At 34.5% G+C, this 12,348-nt stretch overlaps 1 protein-coding gene across 3 annotated transcripts; it reads left to right on the top strand.

Annotated features, from left to right (window-relative positions):
- The first annotated feature begins 826 nt into the window (after positions 1–826).
- On the top strand, positions 827–12,039 carry LOC107856096 (cyclin-C1-1). 3 transcript variants are annotated; one of them, XR_007054512.1, is made up of 7 exons: positions 827–1,661; positions 2,181–2,279; positions 2,398–2,553; positions 3,277–3,321; positions 3,474–3,621; positions 10,275–11,140; positions 11,665–12,039. XR_007054512.1 is itself a non-coding variant. In XM_047410905.1 (6 exons), the coding sequence occupies exons 3-6, from the start codon at positions 2,483–2,485 to the stop codon at positions 11,695–11,697; spliced, it is 297 nt and encodes a 98-aa protein (XP_047266861.1). In that variant the 5' UTR covers positions 848–1,661; positions 2,181–2,279; positions 2,398–2,482; the 3' UTR covers positions 11,698–12,039. The 3 variants fall into 3 exon arrangements, 2 of the variants coding, with proteins under 2 accessions (XP_047266861.1, XP_047266862.1); XM_047410905.1 differs by lacking the exon at positions 10,275–11,140 and having other exon boundaries at positions 848–1,661; XM_047410906.1 differs by lacking the exons at positions 10,275–11,140; positions 11,665–12,039 and adding an exon at positions 8,749–9,290 and having other exon boundaries at positions 854–1,661.
- The last annotated feature ends 309 nt before the right edge of the window (positions 12,040–12,348 follow it).

Here is a 12,348-nt window from a genome sequence, read left to right as displayed (position 1 = left end):
ATTTTAATCTGTTGCATCAGATATTTTCTTCTGCTGCATCAGATATTTTTAGTTATTGCATCAGATGTCTTCATCTGTTGCAACATTATTTTTACCAAGACAAACAACAAATCAACCCAGCAACACCAACACATCACACACACACACACACTAAGAACATCAACTGTAAACAAAAATACCAATAAATCCGAATCAATATTACGACAACAACAAGAAGAAATATCAGAAATTAGGGTTTTATTCAGTCCACATTTCAATAATAGAAGAGAAGTTGACTCAAGTTCCTCTGTTTCTTCATAATATTTTACCTGTGAAAAAGAAAATGGGACGATGAAGAACTCGAAGTTGTTGTCGCTGGAGAAGTCTTCACGTCGATTGACGGTTGAAAGTCGAAAAGGAACTCGGCCGACTATTTTTCGCCGGAGGTTAAAGTCGCCGGAGATTGAAGGAAGAATTTTGCAAAACTGTTGGTTGGGAGAGAGTTGAGAGAAGCTGTCGAGAGAGATAGAAGAGAGACTAGTTGATTTGAATTGAAGAGGAGTGTGAGTTGATTTGTATTTTTGAAAATATTAATTAATTTCACAATTAACTTAATCAAGTTTCCTAATTATATTTGACCCTTTAAGTTGATTCATATCACCAATCCGTTATTGAAGACTTATTCAATTTTCTCTAGTTACTTATTCTCCATTATCCACAATATATATAAGCCAACAAGAAGGACCAACACTGCATCAGTTTATTATGCTACTTAGAAGTAACATTAATTGTACCTTAACTTTGGGCCCATTTTATTTCTTTCCTCCCTTGCTTAACCACGTGTATATGCATGTAAGTTCAATTTTTCTTTTTTAACATGCGGAGACATCTGTTACACTTTTGATAAAATACTGATTAATTGATTTGTCTTCAGACTCGACTCTCTCTTCTTCCATTTCAGTTCTATTTCTTTCCTCTCACTATTTTTTTTTTCTGTGCCAAATTGATGCATTCTTTTGCTCCAAAGTAGTCCTCCTTCAATGTTGGCGGAATCTTTGAATGGGTTAGGTTTTTCCTTTTCTCATCAGTTTGTTTTTCTGAAAATTTTATGCCTCTTTTATACTGAAACAATTGGATCGGGTAATTTAGTTTAAGGTGCTTCTTCAATTGCTGATTCGGGAAATATTATATCCATTATTTGCACATTATTTTTCATGACCTCTTATTGTTTGAAGTTTCTTGAATTTTGTATTTTTCCATGAGATTTGGGATTGTGACATGACTATTCAAAGTTACTGCATGTGAGTATTTCGCCAATTTTTTGCTTATTTTCAAGTATTTGGAATTGAAAAGCGAAGAGGAGATCGTTTTCGACGGCAACGATTTCACGGCTAGAAATTTCCGTTAAATTTCTAGAAAGTTCTTGAAGAAGAAAAAATTCCGTCGCATATGCAGATCTAGATCGGCAGATCGAACAATTGATGGAGTGTAAGCCGTTAACGGAAGGGGATGTGAAAATTCTATGTGATCAAGTGAGGGCTATACTTGTGGAGGAATGGAATGTTCAGCCGGTTAAATGTCCGGTGACAGACAGCATGGACAATTTTATGACCTGATTGAGCTTTTTCGGATTGGCGGCAATGCTCCTGATACTAATTATCTCTTTATGGGTGATTATGTTGGTGAGTTCGGAGATCCTATGGTTGTTTGTTAGGGGTTTGGATTGCTTAGACTTTAGATGTGAATTGTATTTGTACTCTCCCACTGTTTCCAAAATTAGTTGTCACGTTTCGCTTGGAGAGACTTATTAGTTTGACTAATTTTAAAAGCTAAATTGAATTAGATTAATTTGATGTTTTAATATTAAAATGTAGATATTTAAAAACTATATGGAAATTACTTCATATGATAGAAAAATATATTTTAAAATGTTGGTCAAAGTTGGTATTGTTTGATTCTTAAAAAAGGAAATTGTGACAAGCATTTTGGAAAGGAGGTAGAGGGAGTACAAGTGATTCTTTTTGTGGTATAATTTTGTTAAATGACCTTGGTTTTGTCACTCCTATTATTTCATGAGCCGAGGGTCTATCGAAACAGTCGTAGAGGTGATGTAGGAATAGATAGCATTGAGATAGGTAGAGCCTATAAAGCTTCACATTTGTGTTGTTTCTATGTCTTGTTTGTGCATGTTGTGGTGTTAGGTTTTGATGGGGTTGGTTTGATTAGAAAGGCTACACCAGGGAAAGCAGAAGAAAGCACTGTACAAGCCCGACTTCTGGTATTTTACATCAAGAAATTATGTAAGTGCTTCTTTGATTACAACGACGAACTGCTTCTTACGATATCCTATTGTTGCTATATACCTAATTTAGTTAATTTCTAATTCAAGATGTTGATTTTTCTGGTTTGCTTGTGCAGGTTCTGATGAGACGTATAAGTATGAAATAAAAGACATACTAGACATGGAGATGAAAGTTTTGGAAGCCCTAAACTATAACTAGACATGGAGATGAAAGTTTTAGAAGCCCTAAACTATAACTTAGTCATATATCTTCCATATCGTTCATTATCACGGTAAGTATCTCCTAGATAGTCTTTACATTTAAAAGAAGAAAAAGTTTTATTGCTTGGCAGCTTAATCTATCACCATCCTTGTGCCAAATGATTCCCGATAATCCCCATTTTGGCTCCTCTTGAGAAGAAGATTTCATTCCTTCCCTTATATGCTCCAAGTAAACTACTGCCGAAGCTTTCCGAACTTAGAAAGTTTATTTTACAGGGGTTTTTAGTGTAATTTACCCTTTTATTAATGCAGTACTTTCTAATTTGAATGATCAGACTAGAGTAGATAACCATGTATTTACGGGTTTTGCAGTTTTCAAGAGTTCTTTAAGCATGAAAGTATAGGTTCTGATGTCATAATTATGTGCATCTATTCGCCTGTAACAACTAAAAAGCTGGCTTCAGTGTATCATTGCTGAATGTACAATTTAAAAGCGAGGCCTTTAATTTGAGCATAAATGAAATTGTTCTGGTGGTGTTTCAAAGTTTTTATAGTTGATGCCTCATTAATCCAGTTTCCAGATAGCTTTTATTGCTGGACAGTCTCTAAAGAGCTTTCTATCGCTGAACGGTGTCTAAATAGCTTAAGCATCTCCAATGTCTTCCAGAGCTTGCGTTATACTACAGAATTTTATATTTCCTTCTCCTTTTAAGCAACCATATTATCATCTCTCATGCTCTCTCCAAACAATCAAATTATGGTCTTCCTTAGTTGATTCTCAACTCAATTTGCAGGTTCCTTCAGGACGCCGGCGTGACTGATGCTACTCAATTGACTTGGTAAGAAACTATCGAAGGTTTTCATATCTTTGACTTCCAGTTGCGGAATTTGACAGATTTCTATAAAATATTGTGCATTTCATAATATGTTTCTCAAAAATTCTACAATCATTTTGTTTTTATCTTGATTGCTTCTGAATTCGTTCTTTTAGGGGACTTATAAATGACACCTATAAGATGGACCTGATTCTCATATGCCCACCATATTTGATTACTTTAGCCTGCATGTATATTGCAAGCGTACTGAAAGATAAAGAAACTGTTGCCTGGTTTGAGGAGCTTCGAGTTGATATGAATGTGGTATGTATGCAAGCTTAGCTCTTTGTCGATGATTTCGAAATATAACAAGACAATCGTAGACTATTCCTTATTTCATTTCCTTTTTTCCTGAGAAGAACTTTACATTAACTTTTACCCAAGTATTTCATGTAGATGTATTAGAAGGGGCTTTGGAGTAATTGGTAAAGTTTTCGCCCTGTGACCTCCTGGTCACGGGCTCAAGCCGTGGAAACAGCCTCTTGCATAAATGCAAGGTAAGGCTGTGACGGGACCCTTCCTCGAACCTTGTGCATAGCAGGAGTTTTAGTGCACCAGGCTGCGCTTTTTCTTTATAAAATATGCAGAAAGGAAAAAAACAGAGAAGATCTCAAGCAAACATGGTGTAATGACGACCCTTAAACATGCAATGTATCAACAACTAACAACAAACCTAGTGCACTCCCACAAGTAGGGTCTAAGCAACAACAACAACAAACCCAGTCTATTCCCACATAGTGGGGTCTGGGGAGGGTAAGATGTACGTAGTTCATACCACTACCTCCGAAGAAGTAGCAAGGCTGTTTCCGATAGACCCCCGGGTCAAGACACGAGATAATAATTAAATCCATAATAAAGCATGGAACAAGATGAGAAAACATAAATACGCCACCCACAAAGAATAATAAACAAAGAATAGTAAACAAATTCGTAATAAAGCATGCAAACAAGGTGGCATAACAAGAATAAAACACCCACCAAGTAATGCCCTACCCCAACGACCCAAACTGGCACTAGCTTTCTATCCTAATTCGTGTCCTCTAGATCTTCCTATCTAGGGTCATGTCCGCTGCTCCATGTCCCCTAATTACCTCTCTCCAGTATTTCTACGGCCTACCCTTACCCCGCCTGAAGCCATCCAACGCTAGCCTCTCACACCTACGAATTGGGGGCATCCGTGCCCCTCCTCATCACATGTCCGAACCATCTTAATCGAACTTCCCGCATCTTGTCCTCCACCGAAGGCACTCCAACTTTTTCCCGATTGATCTCATTCCGAATTCTATCACCCCTAGTAAGTCCACACATCCAACGTAACATCCGCATTTCCGCCATCTTTAATTTTTGAATGTGAGAGTTTTTGATTGGCCAACACTCGCTCCATGCAATATGGCCGGACGAACTGCCACCTTGTAGAATTTGCCTTTAAGCTTGGGCGGCACCTTCTTATCATATAACACCCCCGAGGCGAGCTTCCACTTCATCCATCCCACCCCAATACGGTGGGAGACATCCTCGTCAATCTCACTGTCACACCCCCGGTTTTCACCGCATCCGACCCCGCTAGGGAGTTGGTTTTAGAGAAAATGGGTTTTCCAATTAAAGTGACATTTTGAAAAGGGATTATTTTATTTACAGAGTCGCCACTTGGAATTGAGTCTGGGTGTTCCAAGTCACCTTATTGAATCCCTATTCAAAAGGAAATGACTCTTCAATTTTTATTTTTTTCGTCTGCGAACTAGAAATCCGGATAAGGAATTCTATTGACCGAGGGGAAGGTATTAGGCACCCCTCGAGTCCCGTGGTTCTAGTACGGTCACTTTAATGACTTATGTCTGGCTTAAATTAATCTTTTGGATACATAATATTTGTCGGCCTAAAAACTACTTACATCCTACTTTGAATTTATTTTAAATTATTTAAAACTGTATTGATGTGCGGCTTACCGATAGTAGTACTTTTCGGCCTTACCACGAGTTTTGGTATATCACTCTCGTCTTTGAGACATTTATGGATCGCTCCATTTTTCAAAGTCTAAATAAGCACCTAATATGTTCAGAATCTACCCAACCCAATTCAATCGGCTTCAAACGGTAGGTTAATTTATTATAACGAATGGTCGGTAGCAGGGCTTTCTAACTTCATCGTTAACTTTCACTTGTATCTTAAATATTAATTATTTAGAGGCTAATAACCTAACTCATTGTTTTATGAATTCACTCCCTTTCAATAGGTTTTTCCTCTCTTTTATTTTATCAAATATGATAAGTCTTGAATAAATCTGCAACCCATTTTATCTTATCTCACATTAATAATTAATTAGGCCTTAATTAATTTTGAAACACCAAAATACCATGACTATTTAGAACCTTTGATCCATAATGATTCGAACAACCATTAGTTAAATGGACAACTAATACTGATCACATTCAACACCACTGGGTTTGAAATGAATCTTCCATGCACAGTTATTGAAGAAAACTAGTTATAACATGCAGTAAAACAAATTCTAACTTCGAACTTATGATTCTTAATATTTACACCATACTTAAATACAAAACTCACTTCACATTTAAATAACAAAGTGAATTCTTATGTATCATCGTGTATGTAATCATTTCCTATGTCAATTCAAATCGATAGGCGATGAGATACTCTAATGAACTTAGCAACGCGTATACTACCTAACCAGATTCGAACTAAAATTAGAGATATAATACAAGCACTTCAAAGTAGGATATGAAATACAAACCACTTCCTATATCAAATACAGTGAATCAATAGGCTTGTCCGTGACCTAATATAAACTTCAGTTCCATGCAAAAATAACTTTCAAGTTACGGACTTAATTTGAAGCCGAATGGGATTTTGACTTAGTTCAAAATACTACGAAGGGCTAGTGCACATCGTGATTTGACTATGTACTAACTTACCAATAACATTAAAAGAATTGTCCTCTTGACTATTACTACCATTATACACATAACTATTAATTACACAGTAACAAAATAGGAGAAAAAAACTAAAGATAAGTTCACACCACTCTTCTCCTTTGTTATCAAGTGGTTAAAAAAATATTCTTATCCCATTTTATTTCTGTTCGCCATCACAGAATAAAAATCACTTAACAAAAGAAAACAACCTATAACATGAAATGAATTTCATTAATTATCTCTTGTCTATCACAGAAACTCGTTGAGTGCTAGTCCAAACCACTGTTTAAACAATAAGAATTGCTTATCTTGAATGTTAAGATACCATCCACCATTCTTTGCATGTCCTTCAAATACATTATTTACACATAATAATCCATTACATAAAGACACTTACTGGCCATTATCTATAAGTAAGTTAACATGCACATACTTTCATATTATATAAGAATTTACTAATGAAAAGAAACTTTATAGGCAATTAGAAAAGCAACAGGAAGGGATTACGGGATCAAGATATCGGAATAAGCACAATATATTTGATACCTATTATCTAACTGACATGAAAATTTTTAATTCACTCCATGTCAATTTTAATTGTAATAGCAGAATATGATAGTTCTTCGACTATTAAAATTTGGGCACTCGAGCGATATATAAAATCAAACTTCAAACTCAAAAAAGCTAAACATGCCTCTCACGATTAAAAATAAATAAATTTTTCGATCCACTATTCATACCCAAATAATGCAAAATTGTTTAAACGATTTCATTCATGCTTGTTCGCAGTAAAATTTATAAGGATAAGAGTACATGACAGATAAGAACCTGTATGATAAACTGAATCGAATATAGAAGCAAAACACCATCACCGGAAACTCGAACGAAAACCGAAGTTGAATCTTCTTATAACCCAAAGAATTTCTTTCTAACTTTTCTTTTTTTTCTGTTTTTGCTTAACTCTCCTTCCGTTTCTTTTTCTATAATCTCTCTTTCTCCTTTTTTTTGTTTTCTACTCCCTTCTTGATCCGTATGTGGTCTATCCTCCTTGTGTGTGTGCTTTTTGTGTTATATAAGGAGTAGCAGATTGTGAGGGAGTGGGATTGAGGTGTGGGAGAGACGTGGGTTATGGGGATATTGGGTAGTTTTAGGTTTATTTTTTTTTTTTTTTATTAATATTTTAAACAAAATAAAAAAATAATAAAATCTATTTAAAACTAAAAAAATACAAAATAAGTTAATTAGCTAGTCTTAGGAATATGACTAAGAAATATTAATATCACATTCTTTATTAAAGTTGAAAGAAGAAAACAAATATAATTTAGAAAAAAATTCTTTTTCTTTTTTTTTCTTTTTTTTTCTAAAAATAAATAAACAATAAAATAAAAACTTATTTAAAAATGTGACTCTATTTTTGTAGTTTTTTCAAAAAAATTTTAAAATAAATTTAGTAAAAATAAGATAAATTTAAAATATTCAATTTAGACCCTAAAACAAAATTGAACACTAAAATGGCAAAGACACTTAGGTTTGGTAAAAAATTAGGTGTTTACACTCACCATTCCCTTGAATCAAGGATCCGAGATACTTGAAACTATTCCTCTTACACACCACCTGGGAATCCAACCTTACTACCACCTCTCCTGCCTCAAGTCATCAAACTTGCATTCCAAATACTCTGTCTTGCTCCTACTCAACCTGAACCTTTTAGACTCAAGGGTCTGTCTCCACACCTCTAATTTATTATTCACACACACACACACAGAGAGACACACCGCGCCTCATCAATCAAAATTACATCATCTGGAAAAAGCATACACCAAGGCACCTCTCCTTGAATACGCCGCGTCAACACATCCATTACCAAAGCAAACAAAAACGGGCAAAGAGTAGAGCCCTGAAGCAACCCTATCAAGACAGGGAAATGCTCTGAACCACATAGATTTGTTGCTACGACACAAACATGCAATTTTCAGCTCATTATAAACCCGCAGCTTTCTCAATTAGTGTCCTCACAAAAGCTGAATTATAATAACTTGCTTAAAGCAGACCAAACAAAATTATATTTCTCCTTTCCTCTCAGGTTTAACATTCCTCTCTCAAGGCAAGTGAACAAAGTACAACTATATTTTCCATTGTGGTGTATGAATTTCTTGTTTACTTTCTTTCAATCTTGTATTTTTCTTTTTGTAATTGAGGTTTTGGAGAATTCGAGACTACAAATAATTGGTTTTTTGTTTATGGGATTTCACTCCAAACAAGCACTTCGTCCAGCCAACTAATGATGTAGTTAGTTTTGGGGTTAAAGCCTCAGGAATAGTTGGTTAATGGTCTAAACTTTACTAGTAAACAGTTTATATGTTAAATTCAGGAGACATATATGACATATTTGGTGGTCTAACTTTTATAATTTAATATGGGTTGGTAACGTGGTGTGTCCCTTGTTTTGTCTAAGCAGTGTTATCAAAAGGAAAAAGCGTAAAGCTCTAAGGTCCGGAGGGGCTTTAATCACAAATAATATGTGGGCTTTAATGATGACGACACTGAAGTGCGAATTAAGCGAGGTGAAGTGCTTAACACATTTTGAGCCTCTCTTGCACAACGAGATCGTTCCAAGACAAATTACAAGGTACTAAATGCAAATTGGGAAAAGTTGAAGGCTAAAGATCCTTCACAGCAGCCTTCTTTAGCTTGGGCTATTCTCAAATCTTTCTGGAAGGAGGCTGCCTGCAATGCAATTTTTGCAGGGGTGAACACTTGTGTTTCTTATGTGGGTCCGTACATGATCAGCTACTTCGTAGACTACCTAGCCGAAGTCGAGACGTTCCCTTGCGAGGGATACATTTTGGGGTATGCATGTGATATCATCTCTCACTGCAATGTTACATCACGAAGGGCTGAGGCTCTCAATTTCAGCAAGGCAAAGCCACTCTAGTGGAGAGATTGTTAATTACATGGCAGGGGATGTTCAGAGAGTAGGCAGCATAATAATACCCAAAACTGAAATAAAACTGTATGAAACATGTTGTAGTCTGAAAGCCTCTAAACTGTCTGAAAACTGTGGTGTCTGAAAACTGTGGAGTTGATGGGACATGTCCCCAACAACTCCGAACTACTGAAATAATAAAGTAATAAAATAATCATGCTATCCTCGAATGATGAGGACTCACTGCTAGTCTGGCTGTAGAACTGGCTGTAGAACGTCTGATCTACTAAGTATGCTCGGGAGCTCGTTCTTCTAAATCAATGGTATAAAACAATCTCTGGCTGTTGAACGTTTGATCTACCATAGGTTTAGAAGAACGAGCTCCCGAGCATCCTTAGTAGATCAGACATTCAACCGCCATACTAGCAGTGAGTCTTCATCATTCGAGGATAGCATGATTATTTTATTACTTTATTATTTCAGTAGTTCGGAGTTAGTTGGGGACATGTCCCATCAACTTCACAGTTTTCAGACAGTTTAGAGGCTTTCAGACTACAGTATGTTTCATACAGTTTTATTTCAGTTTTGGATCTTCAAGATATATGGAAGCTGCCTCTTCAAATCATTTTGGCTCTTGCTATTTTGTACAAAATGTTGGTATTGCATCATTATTTCCATTGTTGCAACCGTCCCATTAGCTAGGATTCAAGAAGACTATCAAGACAAACTAATGGGAGCCAAGGACGAGAAAGACTTCCGAGTGCCTCAGGAACATGAGGATTCTCAAGTTGCAAGCATGGGAGGATAGATATAGAGCAATGCTAGAGGAAATGTGGAATATGGAATTCAAGTTATTACTCTTGAGTGCAGCATATGAATAGGCATTGAAATTATTTATTAGAAAGTTATTATTTTGTTTTCTTGCTAGAATATTTTTAGGTTGATATCTTATGGAGATGAATCTATTTACATGTTCTTACTTCTCAAGGTTGACATTAAAATATTTTTTGAGGACAATTACATAGGAATATTAATTAGGTGATTTTACTTTCATGTAGACTCAACCACCAAGAAGTCTACTGGCAAAGTAAACGTTGAACAATGTGTTGATATTCACATTTGCAACAAGTATGATGAGAAGCATAGCAACACCTACCAGTTTAGATAGTTGTTCGAAGAGCACCAGTTTTATGCAGAGCCATATTACACGCATGTTTTATTAAGGAAAAATTATATAAAAAGAACAACTTTAGTTATTAAATTACTAAAAATCCCTTCAATTTAAATAAATTGCAAATATCCCAACTTTTTAATTTTGGGGTTATAAGTTCAGATACATGTTAGTAGTATCTTTTTATCTGATACTTACCTTTATCAAATTGCGTCTTTCTTCCTATTTCAAAGGCAAATTTTGTGTGGTGATTTTTCACAATTTTCTCATCTTCAATATTTTAGAATTAAGGTATTTACCTCCCCCAAAGTCATCTTCACTCTATCCTTTCAGTTTCAGCATTTTTTTTTTTTTCAAAAAATAAGTTGAACAACATCTCTATTTTTGTTAACATTATCGAGTAAAGACTTATAATTTAAAATTTTCAAGTCTATTTCTATTGAATTTAAAGTTGATTCATGTTCATCTTTTAGTTTTGGAATCTCTCAAATTGATAACATCGAATAATATGTAGATGTTGTTTCTTTTGTCCTTAGAGTTTTTGATAAAGATTTTGATGATTTTTGTGAAAATAAACTCAATCACCGAAATAATTTTCCTATGATAAAAAAATTGCGTGAAAAGCATGCAAAAGGGGCTAAGAAAAAAGGAGTCGGTGATTTTATGAAAAAAGGATCTACGAGTTTAGGAGGTGTAGTTCATGCCAAAAGAGGAAGAGTTGTTGAAGTTGCCATCAGAGATGTTCTTCCAAAGGTATTTCAGGTTTATTTTAGTTCGAGATACATTTTCTATTAAGTCTGATAATTTTTCTTTAATTTTTATCTTATTCTGTATATGTATGTGTCTCTCACAGGTTTTTATTTGTGTGAAAAAATGTATAAGCTAGATAAATATTAGTAATGCAAAAGATACATATATAAGCATTACATGTTTATTATGTATCTCGTGGTATATTATATTTTTTTTTTCTTAGTTATGTATCTGAGAGATACAAGTTATTATATAAAGACATACATTTAAATTTTTTACTTTGATTAGGATGTATCTCTTACAAGTTATGCATATAAAATGTAGATACATGTATGTTTCAAATTTGTATCTCTTTTGCTAGATAAGAGTAGTATATTTGTGTATGTTTTTTGTAGTCTCAAATAATGCATGTAACTCTAACAAAATTATCATATGCAGGGATTTTCTGTAAGTATTAGGATCTTGTTTTATGTTAAATTTTGTATCTACAATAACAACTAACTACCTGTAAATTAATCAATATGCAGGGATTGTGGATTTTTTGTAGCTTTGTTTGCTGAGTACCTGAGCAAAGGGGTAGACATAACATCTTCTGGTGTCGTGTTTGATATTTGCATTTCTGTTATGAAAGTATGGAATCGATAAGGCGGATAACAATTACTTAAGTGACAATGACGACCCACTGAGGCCTAAACTAACCTTTATGCCACCAATTTCAAAAAAAGACGTAGTTACTATCGGGTAGCTCTAGTTGTCACTGTTATGAATTTTCTAAACACAATTCTATTTTCAATAGTTTTTAAATTTTAATTTGTAAATTGTTTTGTGTTGAACTAAACTAGTCGTGTTTTGTTTGGATATTTTGTTTTACTAAGAAGTTATTCAACTCTTTCTTTTGGTTAGTTTCCCTACTTTCTATACCTACTGTTTGTTTGTGGATGATTTTTAATGTTGTGCAAAAATTAAAATTTCACACTTATTTATCAGATACAATTTTAAATAGGAGATATAGCTATTACATAAATATGAGATATAATTTACAAAAAATACAATAACTAGCACATATAAGATATACATTTACGCTAATTGTATCTCTCTATATTTCAACAAATTTAGTGTACAAATCTCTCAATATATATGAAGTATATGACATGTATATAGGAGACTAATTATTGAGAACAATAGCTGTGACTACTGAATGATGTGGATGA

Source organism: Capsicum annuum, chromosome 4 (assembly GCF_002878395.1).
Source record: "Capsicum annuum cultivar UCD-10X-F1 chromosome 4, UCD10Xv1.1, whole genome shotgun sequence".
Taxonomy (NCBI): Eukaryota; Viridiplantae; Streptophyta; class Magnoliopsida; order Solanales; family Solanaceae; genus Capsicum; species Capsicum annuum.
This window is presented reverse-complemented; position numbering and strand designations above follow the sequence as displayed.

Coding starts and splice junctions, on each gene's coding strand:
- LOC107856096 (XM_047410905.1), top strand. CDS start 2,483: ATGGAGATGAAAGTTTTAGAAGCCCTAAACTATAACTTAGTCATATAT. Junction 2,554..3,276: donor CCATATCGTTCATTATCACG/GTAAGTATCTCC, acceptor CTCAATTTGCAG/GTTCCTTCAGGACGCCGGCG. Junction 3,622..11,664: donor TTCGAGTTGATATGAATGTG/GTATGTATGCAA, acceptor ATCAATATGCAG/GGATTGTGGATTTTTTGTAG.